We start from the raw sequence: 21,646 nt of genomic DNA, 5'->3' as shown, positions 1-21,646 counted from the left end.
GCCCTGTGAGACAGGACTCTTTCTTAATCGTAGTTCAAAATGGAGACACTGAGGTAAAGAGAAGGGTGTGGTCTGATAGGATCAACAGATAGAATGGTACTGAGGGGGCCTGCATGGACCTCAAAAATGCACAGCTCCCCATTTGCAGATGAGAATCCTGCTACAGCGGGGACATGCCTCTCACTCCATGACAGCAATTATCACACACGACACATATGCTAAACAAACAACAACAATAAAGTCTCAAATCTATGGGTATTCAAAGAGTCCCAAAGAACTCCTAATTTATTTTCTTCGAAAACACACCTCACTTTCAATCCCATGGAGTTCCCTCTCCTTAGACCCCTTCCTCCGCAAAATGTTTAGACCATGCTAAATGGTCAATTATTCATTTCACTAAATTTGTTGAGGGCTACGTATTTCTGAAAAGTTTAGGGAGACTTTTATCTATGGAGTCTTGATGAAGAAACAAGATAGAACAAAACTACACGCAACGTTGAGCTTTAAAACATACGTGCAGCATATGAACACTGGGCATTAGTTGAAGGCATTTATGGAGAACTGAAGCTCTCTGGTAATAACTCCCCAGAGGCACCAATCACATCCTGGGCTTTCTTTGAAGAGTACAGCAACAACAAAACTCATTTAATATACAATTTAAAATCTGGTCCTTTAACAAACAATTGCCCTTTCCAAGACTTTCCCTTTGGATATTATCAGAAAAGATGGCAGAGATAAACTACTTTCTATCCCTAACACTACCCACAGAGGATGCTTCTTCCTCCAAAGAGTGTTCTTCCCTTTAAAACCATGCAGAGGCTCCAAATGGTTTGTTACTGCCTTAGTGAAAACATCTTCAAATCTAAATGCCTTCATTTTGATAAACAAAGAACGTGACACAGAAAAGAACTTCAGTGACCAGCCCAATCGCTTCTTTTTAGGGACAAAAACTAAGGCCCAAGGAGGGAAGAGATTTGTACCAAATCATATTCAGCTCATGGCCGTGCTGGGATGGAGAGGGACCCAGTCATAGACACCTTCTCCCAAATAGCAATGTGACCTTTCTTAGAATGTATTGGTTCAGGCCGCACTTAGAGCACTACATACGGAAGAGCCTGTTCACGGATGGCATGTAAAGGCACTGGCTTGGGATAAAGGGGAGCTGGTACCACAGGAGCCACCCTAAGTTTTGCCCGTGTGCCACACTGGGGACATGAGTGTCAGGGACTCTTACTGTCCTCTGTGGCTTGGGCCTTTCCACAATAAAGAGCACCAAAGCCATGACACGTTGGGTGGCAACGGGCTATAGTATCCTCTAAAAGCCTCCCCACCATCACACGGGAAGAAAATGTGAGCCAGTGTTTTCTCCCGGTCTTTCACGGAGCTCTAGTGGATGATCCCGCCAGGAGAGCTGAACCTTCTCTGTGACGGGATCAGAAATGATAAGGGACATTTACAAACCAGTGGGGCTGCCCACTATTGTATCATCCTAAGAAAAAACAAATCACCTTCAACACAACTGGGGTTCCTGGGGGCATTCACTTCCACTCTCACGCTGATGGAAACGAACAGGGTGTACCGCCTGGATCATATGATTATTATTCTGCTCTGCAGAGTGAGAGACAATTGAGAACATCTCACCGTTCAAAATACACGAGGAGAAGGCAGGTCTTCCTAAGACATTCCAGTTAGGGAGGCGAGCGGGGAAGGACACAGGGCAAGGTGGAAAGAAGAAAAGAGAGGTAGTGAGAGTAAGGAGAAGGCAGGCATGCGTATGTTCTTCTGACTTGAGAGTAAACAGCCGATAAAATTCACACAGCTTTTATTACTCACTTACATCCCTGGAAACCAACAGATGGAATCTCTCATTGCCAAGTTCTAATGCATTTCATGTTCATGCTTAGCATCGGGACACCGGGCTTGCCAAATACTAATAAACCGCAGACAGTGAGGTGAGTGTCAAGAATCCACAGCTCCACCCTCCGCCTCGCTTGCGGCGAGGAAAGCACTCACTCCGCATTAGCTGGACGTCCACAAAAGGCAGCAGGTACATCCGTCCAGACGTGGAAACTGAAGGTGACCAGTGTCCATACGACATATTCACTTTTTTAGTATAAAAAATACAGAGGTGACCCCTAAGGGTAATTCATATCCATTAGCTGAGAGGGCTCATTATGAGAACTACAGCAATCAATCCTTATCCTGAAGGACAGTCAACAAAGTAGCGACTGTATTCGAGTGTTAAGGCAACCTAGAAAATAAAGCTCAAGAGAACCCCCTAGTCCATAGCGCTGTGATACTGGTAGAAATTAGTCCTTGAACACGAGGGCCCAAAACTCTTGAGCTGAAAAATTTTTATTCCTATCAACCAGCCACCTTAGTGCCTGGGCTTCTTTCTTGGACTGTTCAAAGCTTGGTATCCACATCTCCCTCAGAGAGCTCCAACGCGGAGCCAGAGGTGAGAAAGCAAACACTGTGGGCTCCGGGCAGCTCAGGTGGGTAACTTCTGCCTTCCATCTTTTGGGTGGTAAGCCCTGCATCGGGAGAAAGAAAAAAAGAATTCAAAATAGATGATAAGGAAAAACAAGTCCGATGTTCCTGCCTCACGACAACAGCACCCGACACGTACTTTTCCTTTGAAGGCAAGTATCGTCACTCCCCAGCAAAACAAATAGTCTCTTGGCAAATATTTTTATGAAACCTCAGAACACAGAAAAGAAGGGAGAGATTCGGCCACCTCCCTGACTGGAAAAGTCTAATTCTGAGGATCAGGAGTTAGGATGGTTATAGATTTCTTGACAGGGACACTGGAGGTTAAAAAGCGATGGTGAGACTAACCGTTGAATGTTAACATTAGTGCGTAAACCTTTAGGGAAGAAAAAGAATACTTGCGTAGCCTCAAAATATCTCCCCTGAAATATTTATTCATTATTGTGGTGGTTTTAACTCATGCCTGCAAATGGTGTGATATTCCTCTCTCGAGGAGGTGAAGATCAATCCCCCTCCCGTCGAGCATGACCTGGACTTAGCAACCTGCTTAATGGAAAGGGAAAAACAGTAAGCTCACGGAGGAAACCTAGCAGGTATCGCCTTAAACCAACTGATCAAAGTTAACATCACTAGTAATAGGTCAGGTTGATGTCACACACCCCTCTGACAAGGTGCGATGAGAAGGGCCCTTTCACCGCTGCGATATTATTCCCCCAAATCCATAATCCAAGTTTTAACAGGAGAAAACATCAGACAAACCCATGGAGGGACAGTCTACATTGGCCAGTACTCTTTAAAAGCATCAAAGTTATTAAAAATAAGGAACCTGAACGACTGTCACAGTTTGGAGAAGACCAAGGACACACGAGAGCTCATTTCAATCTGGTATCTTGGATTTAATCCTGGAACAAAGGATGTTGGTGGAAAAACGGGTGAAATACGACTAAAGTCTGCAGGTGAGTTAATCGCAGTGTGCCAACGTTAATTTCTTAAGCGCTGACACGTTATCATGTCATGATGTGCAATGTTAACAACAGGAGAGGCCAGGTGAAGGGCGTTCAGGACCTCTGTACCATCTTTGTAACTCTTCCGCCAATTTAAAATCATTTCAAAAGTAAAAGTTTTTTTTTTTAAAAGGCGATGCAAAATGCCTTCCACATTCTAAGGAAAACTGATAGTTTACACTCAGCGAAACTATGGCTTACACGTTGGAGTGAAATGAAGACATTTCAGACATCCTCACGTACCCCTTCTCGAGAAGCTGTCCAAGGGCAGGATCAATCAGAAGCGCAAACTCGGGAAAAGGGAGAAAGCATGCAAGAAATAGAGGTGTCCCCGCAATAGAAAAAGATAAGAAAGGAAAATCCTCAAATGCTGGGCAGGGGAGCTCTCAGGGTCCCTTTTTTTAAACATCAAAAAATTAGTGTATCGGCATGTTAGTTAGAAACATTGGGCAAAAGCTAAGTGTGGTGGTAAGAGATTGCTCCTGGGGAGGGAGAAAAGGGGTAACTTAAAGGCTGCTCTTTTTTTTTTTTAAACTAACTTTGCAGAACTATTTAATACTTTGAGCTATGTGCATGTGTATCTTTTTCCAAAAAAATTTTTTAATGTGAAGATAACAGGGTTTATAATGTATTGAGTTTGTAATAATTAGAATTCTCATCCAACACAAATTTAGAAAGCAGAGTAGAAAAACCAATTTGGAAATATAACAATTTGGGTGCCTACCTGTGGTTGAATCAACATATTCCCTTTTTTGTTAAACTTCCCATAGGAAGCACAGGAGAAGATACTAGGGTGTGGCCCGAAAAAAAGATGACCTAGAATGCATATAAAGCTTCCTTTAAGCATCTGAAGGGACTCTAAGTTGAAGAATGCATTAACATGTTTGGAAGAGAGTGAAGGATATACCTCTCTACTCTTGAGGACCACTGACAAATGACCATGCAGTTTGGCTTAAAAGGGTCTGGAACTAGGGCAAGATTTCTTTACCAAGACAACACAGCACAGAGACCCAGAACACAAATCCAAACAGCAAACCATTAGGAAATGCTAAGACTTAAAAGCTGGGAAGTCTGAATAGCAATACATTTTTTTCCCCCAGAAAACTAGAGGTGGGCTCAAAATTGGGGTTACTTTAGTGAGGGATCATGGTTGGTCAGAGATTGTATTTGAAGCAAGAGCAGAACAGAATCAAGAAAGGAGGATGCAAACTTTTGAAAGGTCACCGCTCATATTTATTGACTAACATGTGGAGATGCGAGGCTACATCCCATTGAACTAAAGAGTCAGAAGCAGGTAACTAAGAATGGACTAGAGAAAGCAAAGTCCGGGTTCAAAGGAAAGAACCATATAACTGTCAAAACTAACAAAAGATAAAATGGGCTACCCTGAAAAATGATGCAATCGCCAGCACCGGAAGTGTTCCAAGATAACCAGCAGACGGCTTGTTCGTGATGCTAGAACCAGTCAGCTGGTAGCCATACTGACCACATACCATTGGATGGCCTTCCCAACCCTGGTGCTGCGTCACTGTTTATATGAGAAAGCCAGTACTGATATCTGTTTGCGTGCCTGCCCACTCAAAAGTCCTTTCAGCAGTGTAGGATAAAGTTCCATCTGAGGGGATATCACAAAGAAAATAATCTTATGAAATGGACTCTTAACTCTAGTGTTCTTGTAGAAATAGTTCATAGTATGACCTGAAGGAAGTGTGTCTGATGAAATAGTTATGACATTTTGGAAGCGACTAAGTTTCAGCATCCCAAATTGCCTTTCCAGCTGGGGTCCTGGGCAGAAAAACAAGCTGTTTCTAAAGTATGATTAACAAATATTTTGCTTCCAAAGAGAACATGGTTCCTATTCTAACAATAAGGACAAAGTCAGGTAATCTAAATTCACAACTTTCCTTGAGGCCATCAGGGAACCGAAATCACACAGGAACCAGGTAAACCAAATTCCAGAGTGACAAGCCCCTCCAGGGAGAGATGGATACACGATTTGTTTAACCTTTGACAGAACACAGGAGAAAGTGGTGGTCGTCATACCAACAGGTAATAAGAAATCAGTTAACATTTTTTAAAAATGTTTACTTATTTATTTTGAGAGAGAGAGACAGACAGAGAGAGAGAGAGAGAGAGGCAGAGAGAGAGGAGAGAGTGAATCCCAAGCAGGCTCTGTGCTGACAGGGATGCAGGGCTCGATCTCACCATCCGCGAGATCATGACCTGAGCCAAAATCAAGAGTTGGACACTTAACCGACTGAGCCACCCAAGTGCCCCGAGTTACATTTTTAAACAAATTCTTAAAGGTGAAGTATGGGTTTTCATGCCAGTTTGGAATACCTAGGAGTCCCAGACACAAAGGAAGAGTTCAAATCCACTCAAAAGCTCTTTTCCATGGACCTCCATCAGATGCTCAGGAAGGAGACTGGTAGCAGGGCAGAAGACTGAAAATATTTTAAGCTGAATTAACATTAACACAATAACCTAAATTTGTAGGAGGTAGCTCAGGCGGTGATTAGAGGAATTTTATAGCAGTAAACACGTATATTATGAAAGCATAAAGGTTTCAAATCAATGACCCAAGTTTCTACCTTAAATTTGAAAATGAGCAAATTAAGTCCAATTTAAGAAAAATTAACTTAACTGAAGACCATGGGGGAAGGGAAGAGGAAAAAAAGAGTTACAAACAGAGAGGGAGGCAAACCATAAGAGACTCTTAAATACAGAGAACAAATTGAGGGTTGATGGTGGGAGAGGGTGAATTGAGGAGAGCACTTGTTGGGATGAGCCCTGGGTGTTGTATGTAAGCGATGAACCACAGGAATCTACCCTCAAAACCAAAAGCACACTGTATACAGTGTATGTTAGCCAACATGGCAATAAATTATATTAAATAAATAAATAAAATTAAAAAAGAAAAATTAAAATAAGGAACAGAAATAATTAAGATATAAAACAAAAGAAAAAATAATGAAATCAAAAGCTAATTATTTGAATAGCTCAATGAAATGGATAAATCTCTGTGTAGATTAATCATGAAAAAAAGACACAACTTAATATCAGACATGACAGAGGTGACATACAAATAGTACAGATATTGAAAGAATAAAGGAATGCTGACAATGGTATGCTAGTCAATTTGACAACTTGGAGAATATGAAAAAAAAATCCCTTAGAAGACACAATCTACCAAGGCTCACTCAAAAGGAGATGAATAACAGGAACAGCTTTATGTCTATTAAAACAATTCAATTTATACTTAAAAACCTTCCTACAAGGAAAAAACTTTGATGGCCTACTGGTAAATTCAACAAACAGTTAAGGAAAAAATAATACTAAATCTCCACAAACTCAGGAAACACGAGCAGAGGGAACATGAGAGCAGCATTACCACATATGAAAACTAGCCAAGGCACTGGGAGAAAAACATGGACCAGTCTACCTCATGAACATAGATGCAAAAATTCCTAACAAAATTTTAACAATTCAAATCCAACAATAAATAAGAAGGATAATATAACCAAGTGAAGTTTATCTCAGGAAAGCAAGGTCATTTAGCCTTGAAAATTATCACTGTAATTCATCATTAAATAAAGAAGGAAAACCATGATTGTCTCAATGGAGACAGAAAATCATTTGACAAATTCTATATCCACTCATGATAAAAAATTCTCATCAAAGTAAGAACAGAAGGAAACTTTCTCAATTTGATAAAGGGCATCAACCAAAATCCTACAGCTAATATCATAAACGATGATGAAAAACAATGATGAGACAATGATGAAGAACAAGTCTCTCTATGATGGGGAACTATGGTCCCAACAGTACTCTTCAAAGTTATAATGAAGGTCTTAGTACAGTAAAGGAGAAAAGGGGAAGAAATAAAAGGCAAATAGATTGGAGATGGGGATAAAATCATCTTCTTTTATAAATGACATGATCATTTATGTAGAAAAATCCTAAGAAATCTTTTAAAAAGATACCAGAACTAATCAGTGTAATGAACACGGTTGCAGTCTATGAAGTCAACATACAAAATCAATTTTTTTTCTATATACCAGCAACAAATGATCAGAATATATAGTTTAAAAAAATATATCATTTATTATGGTATCAAAAAATGTGAACTACTTAGTGATAAATTTGAGTAAAGAGTTATAAAAAAACCTGTACACAAGAAATTACAAAATAATGTCTAGAGAAATTAAAGAAGACTTAAATGGATAGATATATCATTCTTATGGGTTAAATGTCTCAATATTGTTGTCAATTCTCCCAAAATTGATACTTACATTCAACACAATCACAATGAAAATGCTATCAAGCATTCTCATATAAATTGGCAAACTGACTCTAAAATTTATATATTAAAGCAAAAGACCTAAAATGGTGAAAATAATTTTGAAAAAGAACAAGGTTGGAAGATTGACACTATCTCATTTTAACACTTATTATGAAGCTACAGTACTTAAATACAGACATATTGATCAGCCAAGAAATTAACATATATATATATATATGGCCAATTGAGTTTAGAAAAAAACAACAAGGTAATTCAATCATGAAAAAATAATCTTTCCAGTAATGGTGTCAATCCTATTGGACATCCAAATATACAAACCTCAACTCTTACACCACACTGCATTACAAAAATTAACTCTAAGTGGAAAACAGACCCAAGTGTAAAAGCTAAAACCACAACATTTCTAGAATAAAACAGAAGCACATCTTAGTGACCTTGGGTTACACAAATATTTTTATATAGGACACAAAACACACAAATATAAAAGAAAAAAATGTGCTGGACTTCATCAAAATTAAAACCTTTTACACCTTAAAAGACACTGTTATGAAAATGGAAAAACAACCCAAAGACTGGAAGAAAACATCTGTTATTTGTTCAAAATATATGAAGAACTGTCACCACTCAAGAATAACAAGAATAACTCAATCTTTTTTAAATGAGCAAAGATTTGAAGAGACGTATCGCCAAAGATATTGATGGCAAATAAGCCATTTAAAAGATACTCAAAATCATTAGTTGCTGAGAAATGTAAATTAAATCACAGTGAGATACCACTACGTACCCAGCAAAATGGCAAAAACTATGACTGACCACACCGACTGTTAATGAATGCAACTCCCATGCAATGCTGGTGGGGATGTACGACAGAGTAACTTTGGAAAACAATCTGGTAATTTCTCAAAATGTTTAACAGACATCTACCATATGACCTAGCCATTCCTCGCCTAGGTATTTATAGAAGACAAATGAAAACATACGTCCACGCAAAGACTTGTACGTGAATGTTCGAGGCAGCTTTATTTTGTAATAGCCAGAAACTGAAAACAACTCAAATGTCCATCAACAGCTGAATGGATAAGGCCATTTTGGCATGTGCGAACTTCAACAATGAAGAGAAAGGAACTGTTGATACGCAGTGTTGTGGATGAATGTCAACATTATCATGTGGATAGAAAGAAGCCAGACACAAAAGAGAATCATTACAGGATTCCATTTACATAAAATTCTAGAAAAGTGCCTTAGCTTCTTTGTCAGAAGTGGCAAAAAGCAGATGTGTGGCTGCCTGAGAAAGGGGGTGGAGAGAGGATAGATTAAAGAGGGACATGAGGAAACTCATGTCCTGGGGAGGAAAGAAATGTTTGTCATCTTGATTGGGGTGATGGTTTCACAGGTATAGGTCATAACTAATCAAACCACGCATTTTAAATATGTGCAGTTTATGGTATATCAATTATACCTCAAAGCTAACTTTTTAAAAGCTTATCCCCTGTGAAGTTAGATCTCTGACGATTATATGCTGTCTCCCCTATTATGGCCTTTTTGAGGACAGGATGGTGTATCGGTAAATGTTCTTTTACAGACTAAAGTCAAGTCAATACCGAAAGACTTCCCCCTACATGGGGTAAATAAAGCAAACACCATAGAGAACAAGCCTACTCAGATTCAACAGGTGTGGTGGACAGACTCCAGATGGCCCCCGTGATTTCTGCCTCCTGGTATTCATGCCCTTGTATTCCTTTCCTCTTGAGCGTGCAAGGTATCTTCACTTGTTTCTAACCAATAAAATATGGCAAAGGTGAGAGAATGTATGTGATTGTGTGTACATGATCATATATGCTGGTTGCAGCACTGATCTTGCTGAACTCTCTCACTCCCTTGCTGGCTTTGAGGAAGTAAGCAGCCATGCTGGGGAAGCCCGCATGGACGAGGAATGTAGTGGCCTCTCAGAGCCAAGGGCAGTCTCCGGCCTCCAGCCAACAAGCAACTTGAAGCCCTCAGTCCTACAGCCTCTAAGAACTGAATCTGCCAACAAGCATGCGAGTTTAGAAGCAGACTTGTCCCCAATTGAGCCTCCGGGTGAACACCCGGCCCTGACTGATACTTTGATTGCAGGCTTCCGGGGGACCCACTTAAGCCATGAGCTAACCCACAAGAAACCGTGAGATGATAAATATGTGTGGTTTTTAAGCCACTAAGTCTGTGACATTATTATTCACACAGCAATAGATAACTCACTAGGTCTGTGTGGAGGGAGAGCAGGGGAGAAGCAGAGTAGAGAAAGGGGAGATACGTTTGATATTCTTACGGTAGTTTCTACATCCAAATACAATGATTAAATTATTGCCAGCCACAAGATGAAAAATAATCAGTCAGAGGAAATCAAATTATTTCTTTTAGCTTTTCTTTGGCTGAAAGAGAAAAAGTGAAGAAACATATATAAGCAGCTTACTTTAAGGCATGGCATATGGAAGCTGTAACAAATCTTGTAAAACAAATGAATAAATGCCAGTGTAAAGAACTAGTCTTAATACCCTTTTAATTTACTTTCACGGTACATTTTGTTCTGCTTTTCAATAATGAGCACATTAGCATTTGAGAACTGTAGCGCATCCATTGAAATGCAAGCAAAGCCTTTTAATCATCCTCACTGACCACTTCTCGGGGAGGAATAAGAACACGCCAAAGGACAGCCTACTCCATCTACTTTTCTTCAAAGACTCCAAAGAGAAGGACATGTAATTACATCACCTTCAGGCACTCGGAAATACCACAGTTAGCTGTTTTTTTGGAAACGCAGGAATATACACATTTTCCTATAACTTTTACAAAGCTATCCACCAACGTCGTCATGCGCTCTCTTCCAGTCCCCAGCAATCATTCCAAAAGGGCGTCTGTGAGGTGCGGACACAGTTAGGGCTTGTGGGGTTCTTTGCTTTTCTGTGACTGTCATGTCCAAGCCTGGCACGGATCTTGATCGGCAGCCCCGGGCAAATCACCACCCTCAGAAGTTCTGTTTTCTGCTTTAACAGACTTTCAGAATAAATAATTAGGATGGCATGGGTAATTAATGTGGTCTCTACTTTTTCACGTTTTCTGCAGTGTGCAGATTTTGGGTTTTGCTGTAACGTGGCCCTGTAACTTAGGTCAAAGAGGAAGTCGTTGCCAGTCAGGATGCATTCTCTGAGAAGGATGATGTAATACTGTTCGTGCAGCAACCAAGTCACTTGGCTTAACAGAAATGATTTTATGAATAAATCTTTGTTATATAAAACCAGATAAAACAATTTAAATTTTCATACTAGTTAAAATGAGGAAAATAATCTTTCAAATATTTTAAAATTTGTCTAAAAATACACACATTTCGCATATGAGAGCCTTATCTATACAATACACAAAAATAATTCAACAAACTGTTCAGGTTTATGTCTGACCTGAAATTAATACGCTGTCCAAAATAAACATTTCAGTATTTAACAAAAATTGTTTGCCTCCAGAGAACTTAGATGAAACATTACGTGTATATGGGAGTAGGACAAGGGACTGATGAGTGATGGCCAAGTAGTATAGTATAAGTGGGCCATCTCATTTCTTCTTTAATTTCTTTTTTTTTTCAATTTTTTTAAACATTTATTTATTTGAGAGAGAGACAGACAGACAGAGTGTGAGCAGGGGAGGAGCAGAGAGAGAGAGGGAGACACAGAATCCGAAGCAGGCTCCAGGCTCTGAGCTGTCAGCACAGAGCCCAACACGGGGCTCGAAACCATGAATCGCAAGGTCATGACCTGAGCCAAAGTTGGCTGACTTTTAGGGGTTGACTGAGCCACCTGGGCACCACTCTCTTTTAATTTCAAAGGTAAATTAAACTAATCTTTCTCTTTCTTTCAATAAAGTACCTTCTAACAAATTTAGTTATATATAAAGTGAGACCATTCCCAGTATAAATAAGTAAAGCAAGCAAATGTTAAGAGCATCAAGAAATCTGAAGACATTACTAAGAAATTTCTTTATAATAGTTTAAAAACTTTTTTTTTTTTAACGTTTATTTATTCTTGAGACAGAGCATGAATGGGGGAGGGTCAGGGAGAGGGAGACACAGAATCCGAAACAGGCTCCAGGCTCTGAGCTGTCAGCACAGAGCCTGACGTGGGGCTCGAACTCATGGACCGCGAGATCATGACCTGAGCCGAAGTCGGCCGCTCAACCGACTGAGCCACACACGCGCCTCTATAATAGTTTAAGAAAAAGAAATATTTTAAGGGTCATCCATCATCATTTGAAAATTTTCTCTATATTAATAAGCATGTGCCGGAAAGAGAAAGAGCAAGAATGAGAAAGAGAGAGAGAGAGAAAGGTGTTAGATTGCACATGTGAAATGAAAATAAGTTTCCAAGCAGTAGCCTGTGAGGCAAACGTGTAAGGAGTCTGACAGAAATCAGACCACTGATGGAAAAGTTAAAGACCTGACAATGTGGATGAGATTTAGAACTTTCCCATATTTTATTTTCTTCCCTCTCCTGTAGCCTGCTTCTATCACTGCCCAGCACCTGCAGCATGGTGTCCTTCAGAAGAAACAATAAAGGGGAGTTTAAGGCCTTCGGGAAGAAGGACAGGACTAGAAAATTTCATGAGGAATGAAGTCTTGAAAGGAGAAGAATGAAATATTCACCTTCCTGCAGAGCCTGGTCTCTCTAATGGGAATGAAGAGGAGTACGAAGGGGCCGCTACAGAAGGATACAAAATGGCGGAGCGCCTGGGTGGCTCAGTCTGTTAAGCATCTGACTCTTGGGTTTGGCTCAGGTCACCATCTTGTGGTTTGTTGAGTTTGAGTGCCGTGTCGGGCTCTGTGCTGACAGTACAGAGTCTGCTTGGGATTCTCTTCTCTTTCCCTCTCTCTCTGCCCCTCCTACTCTCTCTCAAAATAAATAAACTTTAAAACATAATAATAATAATAATAACTTTTTTTTAAAAAAGGATGCAAAATGTCAGAAGCCATCAAGATGGCTCTCCTAGAGCCTCTTCGCCAAACCTTGATTCTCTCACCTTCTCCTGAAGCCGGATATTATCCCACACCTTGCTGCACACCATGCACTCAAATGCATCGATGTAGTTGTCCTGGTGGACGTCTTGTACTCCCCACTTCCGTTCCTTGAGTGCTGTGAGAAGTCGCTGATTCGAGACCTCACCCTTCAGCTTCCATTCTATGTAGGCCTCGTACAGTCTGTCGTCATGATCCAGTTGTCTGATGTAACTTGCCAGTTCTCTAGGGTGAGCAAATTCAGACACGAGAATAGCACTTCTATTACTTGGGAGCCAGTCAGCAATGCTGGGGGACCCATAATACACAGGGACCACCCCCAGTTTCAGAGGTCTCCAGAACTTCTCAGTGATGTAGTCGTCACACACCGCATTCTCGAAGGCAAGGATAAACTTATACTGTGCAATGATCCTATAAAAGCCATCAGCATCCATGGAAGCTGGATTTTTTAGCTGTGGAGGGAGATCCTTGTTTCGTAAACACTCACCGTAGGAATCCACCTCAACGTGAGTCATCAGTTCTCGAACATAGCTGTCCCTGTCTGATGGCGGGTCACAGTCTGACTGGACATACACCAGTGGAGCAAGTCTTCTTCGAAGGATGTTCTTGGACCGCAAAGGGACCAGGTATCTGAGTGACTTCAGGACTTCTACGCCCTCCAAGTACTGGGTGGTCAGTGGCAAGTGGGAATGTCGGCTGAATGTGGCAGTGTAGTTGAACAAGGTGATGACTGGCTTGTGAAAGAGCTTGTAATTATTTTTCGGAGACTCTTCGTGAAAAAGGGCCCAGTCGTGATGGGCCTTCCGAGGCAGAGGTAAGCTATCTATGTTAAAGTCAGTGCCTGAAAGAAGAAAAGAAAACGTTAGTATGTGCGCAAGAATTTTAGTGCTCGTCTGGAGTCTACTTGGTGAGATTAGAATACAGAGGAGTTTGAGGCTATAACGAAGGACGCTACAGCGCTTGCAAAGTGCCTCGCAGTCCGTCATGACGCTGTCACCCTAGAGACTGTTCAGGGGGAGGATCACCAAGCAGAGGGACCCTCTTCCTGATTTTATAAAAAGAGAAAGGGGACTAGTGTGTAGCCTGGTTCTGAAGTCAGAATTTATTCTGCTGCCTCTGCCAATTGGCTTTTCTCCCCAGGGGTGTTGTCTCAGAGAGGGCGGGAGAAAGAAAGAGATAGACAGTTCTTAAAAAAGAAAAGAGCAAGAGAAAGGAAGCCAAAAAGGGGTAAGCAACCAGCTTGGCATTGATGGACTGAAAAAAAAGTGAAATCACGCAAAAGTAGCCAGAATGAATATATGGTATAGATTTTTTTTTGATCTAAAATGATCGATTTCAACAAAGTACAGTGAATCAATCTTAGTCCAAATGGTAGAAAAGAGGCTTTTAAAGACAAAACAGCCAATAATAGCACCATGCTACAGACCACTGCAGGATGGACGTTAATTAACAAGCACATCAAGAAATAAAGAAGGCATAACAGGATTATAATTATGAGTGATTCTAACTTCCACAGGATTAATTGGGAAACCTTTGAAACACGATCCTGTGCAGACAGAAGTGATGGATGTGGTAAGCAGTTGTTTCCTGACATTGTGGATGGAGACTCAATCAGGAAGAAGTTATTTCTATAACTGAGAAAGGATTAAGACAATACCACAATATGTAACAGAATTTCTAAGTGTTGCTGACACTGATGATTTTGTGGCCCCTGATTTGAGTTTTTAAATGTAAGGAAATGGCACAAAAAAAAAAAAAAAATCTATCTGCAGGGAAAAAAAAAAAAGCCCAAATAAATGCTTCCAGAGGAACAAAACATATTCTCTAGTAGAATTCATAAAAATTGTTTAATGCTGGTACACACTCTCTCAAATAAGTATATACTCTTTGGTGCCAACACTACAGCAAGGAGAAGTCATTTAATCACGAAAGGCTTGTAAACAATTAAAGATCAAGTAAGATTGGGGCGCCTGGGTGGCTCAGTCGGTTAAGCGTCTGACTTCGGCTCAGGTCATGATCTCACAGTTAATGAGATCAAGACCCATGATGGGCTCTGTGCTGACAGCCGGAGAGCCTGCTTGAGACATTCTCACTTCCTCTCTCTCTCTGCCCCACCCCCACTTGTTCTCTCTCTCCCTCTCTCTCAAAATAAATAAATTAAAAAAAAATGATTATGTATTTGTTTACTTGGCATTTGCCATATTTGACCTTTAGCATCAAAAAGAATAGGGGCGCCTAGGTGGCTCAGCTGTTTAAACGTTTGACTCCTGATTTTGGCTCAGGTCATGAACTCAAAGTTGGTGCATTTGAGCCCCATGTCAGGCACAGACAGTGCACAGCCTGTTTGGAACTCTCTCTATCTCTCTCTCTGATCCTCCCCTACTTGTGCTCTCTCAAAATAAATAAATAAATAAACATAAAAAAAAAAAAAAAGAATGAAGGAGTGCCTGGGTGGCTCAGTTGGTTAAGCGTCCCACTTAGGTTCAGGTCATGATCTCACGGTTTGTGGGTTCGAGCCCCACATCAGGCTCTGTGCTGACAGCTGAGAGCCTGGAGCCTGCTTCGGATTCTGTGTCTCCCTCTCTCTCTCTCTCTCTCTGCCCCTCCCCTCCCCTGTCACGCTCTGTCTCTCTGTCTCTCAAAATTAATAAATAAACATTAAAAAACAAAAAAGAATGCTCACCTACATACACACCGGGAATTTAATGACACGTAGAGTCAGGTGGTCAGCAAAAGTTAACAGATAAACTTGAAGATGTGAAAGAGTAGAAAATTTGAGAAGAAAGGCCATTCGCACATGAAGTGGTTGCTGGTCAACAGGACCAGGAACCCAGGAACTTGAGTTAGAGCATTAAGTTTCCGCTGAAGGCATAACAGGAATCAAGGCTGTTTAACTGGGAGAGAAGAATTGGAGTCCAATCCACAGGAGTCAGAGACAGTGATCAAGATACAAGATTAAGATTGGTGGCGTATGATTAGAACAGAAGTGGGTCCACACTTAACTCAGGAGGGGGGCAGGCACAGGTGTCTTGAGTGAGTGGCTGGTGCCAGCAGTGGCTGGAGGCTGCTGCTATATGGCACGCAGGTGACTCTTTATTTGCCTCGCCCTGGCTGTGCCATGGCAAAGATCCAAAGGACAGGACAGCAGCAGGACACAACGCCTGCCTCCTGTGCTCCAGAGAACGGAGATGGCCTGAGCATCATCTCTGCTCTTCCACATCAGTTAAGGGTAACAGGCACCAAAAACAGCTCTGTCTAGATCTTTCTGTGGCCAGTTTCTAGGTCCACTCAGATTGTATTCGTAACATGAATGGGACTTGAGACTGGTAGCAATTATGAACCCTTCATTCACTGTAACTGGGAGGGCTTGCCATTCGTTCACTGTAACGAGGGCTTGCCGGCTCGGTAGCCAAGTTCTACTGGAACCCTGATAAAGGAAGGAAGGCGAGAAGAGTACGGGGTTCCGTGCATATGCAATCTTTAGTAGTAAAACAAGCCTGCGGAATCTAAGCAACATACATCCATGTATGTTCATGCTCTAAAAAAGAACATGGCTTTTGAAAAACGAGAGTGTGAGGTTCTAGGACATCCATCTGAATTGTTTAGTTTGTAGGAGTGACGCCATCTTTAAAAGTGCGGGAAAACCTTTTTAACAGAGAGGAAAGTTAAAGGGACCTAACTTTCCAGAAACATTTCCCATTATTTTTTTACCTTAAAAAGTATTTCCTAGCTACTTCCCTAAAACACATACACAACAGACACACACAAAATCATATTAAAGTAGGCTTTTAATCAGATTCTTCCACACTAAAATTCTCTGGGGAAGATTTTTAAAAAGATGGCATTTTGCCCAGTGAGCTCCTTCCCTAAACCTACAGCTTCAGATGGTCAACACTCAAGAAGACTGAAATAAGAACCATAAAAGCCCTAAACTACAGCTGATCCTGGAACAACACAGACCTGAACTTTGTGGGTCCACTTACCTGTGGATTTGTTTTCAACAAACACAGTATAATAGTGTGAATGTATTTTCTTTTATGTGTTTCTTAATACCATTTTCTTTTTTTCTGGCTAACTTTATTGTAAGAATACAGTATATGATACATATAATATACAAAATATGTGTTAACTGACTGTTCATATTATCCTTCAGGCTTCCAGCAAACAGCAGACTATTAGTAGTAGTTAAGTTTTGGGGGTTCCAAAGTTAGACACAGATTTTTCGACTGTGTGGGGTGTGGTGCCCCTAACACCTGCATTGTTCAAGGGTCCACCGTATTTCACTGAGGATATCATGGTCTAGAATATGAATGATGGGGCGCCTGGATGGCTCAGTCGGTTGAGCATCCAACTTCGGCTCAGGTCATGATCTCACGGTTTGTGAGTTCAAGTCCTGCGTCAGGCTCTGTGCTGACAGCTCAAGAGCCTGGAGCCTGCTTCTGGTTCTGTGTCTCCCTCTCCCTCTGCCCCTCCCCCACTCATGCTCAGTCTCTGTCTCAGAAATAAATAAACATAAAAAAATATATAGAATATGAATGATGATACTGAACAATTTCTATAGGTGGCTCAGGAAACAACTGAGTTCCTTACTTCTCTCCAACTCTAGGGCAATACCCACTACAACAAGAGTTGGAACATTCCTTATTTTTTTAAGTTTATTTATTTATTTTGAGAGAGAGAGAGAGAGACAGAGTGTGTGAACAGAAGAGGGGCAGAGAGAGAGAGAGAGAGAGAGAGAGAGAATCCCAAGCAGGATCCACACTGTCAACACAGAGCCCTACTCAGGGCTTAAACCCACGAACTGTGAGATAGTGACCTGAGCAGAAATCAAGAGTCAGATGCTTAACCAACTGAGCCACCCAGGCGCCCCAAGAGTTGGAACGTTTAAAGAAATCAAAGTCAATTAAACTATGGCAAATCCATAAAAACATGACTAACTTGCCTGCCATTAGCTCACGAGTTTTACACAGTCCTCTTCACTGGCTCTCCCATTTAACAACTTCGGCTTCAAACTTTCATTTCTCTGGGTTATTTTGCGTTTACTGCATACTGAAAAATTTATTCGCTCCCTTAAATAACAGCTGACAAATAGATCTTAAGCACTAAAGTGCACTGTAAAGGGAATTGCAACTTGGAATACAAATGGAATCAAATTAATGCTGGCAAATGGTGCCAGATTGCTAACTGCAGAGGCTGAATTTGGAGTGGCAGACAAGCAGAAGACTGACTATACTTTATGATATGTTTATGTGCTCCTTTCCTTCTGCAAGCACACAAACTCTTTTTTTGTTATTCCTACCCAGACTGGTGAAAACAGAAGGCAACACGTATTATTAGCCGCACTCTACTAACGAAGTTTGAATCATTTATCTGGAGCTGAAACCTCTAGTGGGGAGCAGAATTTTCCGACTGGCTAATGCTAAAGGACCGGAAAGATCAGTGGCCCCACTACAACGCTTGATTCTTTTGAACGATTTGCTCGTGGTGCTCCCAGGTACCCCCACCAAAACATTACCTGGCTTAAACCTAGCCTGCTCGGGGAGAACATATACCTTATTTAGGAAAAGAAAAGTGCCCCCTCAAAATGTCCTCCAGAAGTAATCCCTGATTTTATTTTCTTTTAAAGTTTTTTTACGTTTATTCATTTTTGAGAGACAGAGTGTGTGGAGGGGAGGGGCAGAGAGAGAGGGAGGGAGACACAGAATTCGAAGCAGACTCCAGACTCAGAGCTGTCAGCACAGAGCCTGAAGCGGGGCTCGAATTCACCAACCGTGAGATCATGACCTGAGCCAAAGTCGGACATTTAACCGACTGAGCCACCCAGGCACCCTAGTAATCCCTGTTTTTAAAGAGAACTCTAACATAAAACTGTGTGCCCCACAAAGAATACCTCAATATAGGAAAGCTCTTGGGGAAAAACAATTTAGGCCACATATTACCACCCAGAATTTGCGTAGTTTGTTGCTATTTTTAAAGCCGTTTCATGTGAACTTTCTTGACTTACCCACACAACCCCATCAGGCCATGTATTTTCTCTAAGGTTCTGAGGGCTAACTCCAAATGTGAAAGCGGGGCACCTGGGTGGCTCAGTTGGTTGAGCATCTAACTTGGGCTCAGGTCACGATCTCATGGCTCATGGGTTCCAGCCCCACGTCAGGCTCTGTGCTGACAGCTCAGAGCCTGGAGCCTGCTTCGGATTCTGTGTCTTCCTCTCTCTCTGCGTTACCCCCACCCTCCGCCCGTGTTCGTGCTCTGTCTCTCTCTCAAAAATAAATAAACAGTAAAAAAATTTTTTTTAATGTGAAAGAGTGGTGCTGGCACCTGGGAAAGACCCCGATCACCCCAGGCTAAATTCTAACTAAAGGCAGGAGGGGTGCCATACATGCACCTCTGCAGATGGCCTGGTTCCAGCCCAGTCGGGGTGTGTGGGCAGGCCACTGGACTCCAAGCACTCCCACACTAGCTTCTAGACCCATCTTCTCCCCCTCTTCTCCACCACCTCTCTTCATGAGTCCTACCTGCCCCTTATCGATCCTATATCGTGTAGCCCTCTCTCAATCGCACATGTTCAACCAGGCATCTGTCCATCTGCCCCTGGGCCTGGAAACTTCTCACGCCCCCTAACTGGGCCTGTGCTCTAGGCCAGTCAGCAACTTTGCAGCCCCTTCCTGGCAGTGCAGAGCCTGAGGCAAGAGTAAAAACGGGGTCCAGAGTACCATATGCCTAAACATTCAGCACCTGTAAATCATTCTGAGTGTTGGATCTTTTATCCTTCCACCTTAACATATATACATTCCTGGATTTTCTTTTAAGATTTAAAAAGAAATTGTAATGTTTATTTTGGAGGAAGAGACAGAAAGAGAGTTGAGTGGAGGAGGGGCAGAGAGAGGGAGACACAAAATCCGAAGCAGGCTCCAGACTCAGAGCTGTCAGCACAGAGCCCGATGTGGGGTGCGAACCCATGAGCCATCAGATCGTGACCTGAGCCAAAGTCGGACGCTCAACCGACTGAGCCATCCAGGCGCCCCCATTCATGGATATATATATTTTTTAATGTGCAAAGTCACAGTTCACACCAAATGTGGAGAACATGTATTCAAAATCGACACCGTTTTCTACCATAGGCCGTGATTCTCACTGGGGCCTGGCACAGGGTGAAAAGAGAAGGGGAAGGTTCTCCCTGGCTCGCAGACAGCCTCACCTAACCCCTCAGGCTTTCCCTTCCACTCAGTCAGCACCACCCCAGGCGAGACGCCATTTTCCCTGCCTCTTTGGTGGGAGGTGGGGGGCTCCCTCGTGGCCTGTCCTGGGTCTTGCCCCTCCCCACCCCCACTGTCCAGGTGCCTCCAGAAGCTCCTGAGTTGCTCAGCTGAGAGTCCCCATCAGACAATCTCTGCCCCATCCCTTCAGGCATCAGCCTTTTAGACTCTTGCAAAAGAATCGGTGGCTGGGCAGTCAGGTTCAAACTGAGACCTCTCAGATTCCTCAGGGTTCCAAGCCGGAACGCCAGGGTGCCTGGCCCCTTTTCCTTCTGCCCCTGGCTCTGAGCCACACCATGAGGGACCCTGTGACACAGACATGGACACCTGAACCTGTAAGTCCAAGCTCTGTCCTGACAAAAACTCCCTCTCTGACCAAATTTAATCAGGCTCTTCTGAGCCCTCTTCTCACTATGTCACAACCTTGGCCGGCTGCCCTGCCCTCGGCCTCCAGAGCCCAGATTCGGCAAAGAATCCTGCCGTGTTGGTTTGGTGATAATCCCCTCCTCACCCTTGATGTTTAACCAAGTCCCTCATCCCCCACAACTGATGTCTAAGTCCTTGACCTGCCTCCAACATGAATCCTGAAGCCAGTTTAGCAAACATCTTCCTACCCCTGCTGTCCTCTTAGTAACCTTCCGCACACTGACTGCCTCACCCTGCTTGTTGGCTAGACATCCCCAACAGTCTTTGTTGTATTCAGAGTTGAGCTCAGTTCTTTTTTTTTTTAATGCTTTTTAATTTTTTGGGGACAGAGAGAGACAGAGCATGAGCAGAGCAGGGGCAGAGAGAGAGGGAGACACAGAATCTGAAGCAGGCTCCAGGCCCTGAGCTGATAACACAGAGTCCAACACAGGGTGCAAACTCATGAACCATGAGATCATGACCTGAGTCACAGTCGGACATTTAATGGACTGAGCCACCCAGATGCCCCAGAATTGAGCTCAGTTCTATACTGAAGTCTCTCTCCTCTACTAGAGCAGTTCGGATAAAATCTAGCTTAACAAGTATCCAGTGTAAAACTTTTCTTTTACATTCCACACCTTTGTAGTCACCCCTTCACCAATCTTGAAGCCCAGGGGTGCATACCTGCAACAGAGAAGTGGCCACTGAGGGCTTTGGAAGTGAGCTCCACTTTGGCCATTGGGGCAGGGAATTCTGGGATCCTGGTACTTGGAGTGTGACCTCTAAGGGGGAGGCACGGGCTCTATGGCCACAGGTGAGAACGTGACCTTAGCCTATGGACTCCGCGTCCTGTATGAAGGGGCACAGCTGGAGAAAGCCAGAGTTGACCCCTCTGGGCCGAGTCCAAAAGCTCCATTGTCCAGATTTAAGTTGTCAATCATCGTCCCCCAGCACAGTTGCTTCCAGGTTAGAATTCATGCTCTGGTATAACAGGGGCCTGACGTACTGTGTGTGATTACTTAAACCAAGGACACAAATTCAGATTTTAAACCTCTGGACAATGACATCCAATATGGTTGGGCAGGAGGAGGAACGGGGGGATGACTATTTCCTTCTAGCACATTCTCCTGTAATGAATCCTCTTCAA

The 21,646-nt window shown here is 42.4% G+C and overlaps 1 protein-coding gene across 1 annotated transcript; it reads right to left on the bottom strand.

Annotated features, from left to right (window-relative positions):
* Positions 1-1,822: 1,822 nt before the first annotated feature.
* LOC124521222 (alpha-(1,3)-fucosyltransferase 10) lies at positions 1,823-21,238 on the bottom strand. The gene is made up of 3 exons (XM_047092327.1): positions 21,184-21,238; positions 12,841-13,676; positions 1,823-2,534 (listed from the first exon to the last, which is right to left on the bottom strand). Exons 1-3 carry the CDS (start codon positions 21,236-21,238, stop codon positions 2,310-2,312), a joined length of 1,116 nt encoding a protein of 371 aa, XP_046948283.1. The 3' UTR covers positions 1,823-2,309.
* Positions 21,239-21,646: the final 408 nt, after the last annotated feature.

Source organism: Lynx rufus, unplaced genomic scaffold (genome assembly GCF_022079265.1).
Source record: "Lynx rufus isolate CCGP_SWC_20201006 ecotype Redwood Valley unplaced genomic scaffold, mLynRuf1.p SCAF_3, whole genome shotgun sequence".
NCBI classification, from domain to species: Eukaryota; Metazoa; Chordata; class Mammalia; order Carnivora; family Felidae; genus Lynx; species Lynx rufus.
This window is presented reverse-complemented; position numbering and strand designations above follow the sequence as displayed.

Excerpts from the sequence above, each read along its gene's own strand:
- LOC124521222 (XM_047092327.1), bottom strand. The coding sequence starts at position 21,238 with ATGGCCAAAGTGGAGCTCACTTCCAAAGCCCTCAGTGGCCACTTCTCT. Across the intron at positions 13,677-21,183 it reads TGGCCACTTCTCTGTTGCAG|GCACTGACTTTAACATAGAT; the intron begins GTATGCACCCCT and ends TTCTTCTTTCAG. Across the intron at positions 2,535-12,840 it reads ATATCCGGCTTCAGGAGAAG|GGCTTACCACCCAAAAGATG; the intron begins GTGAGAGAATCA and ends CTCCCGATGCAG.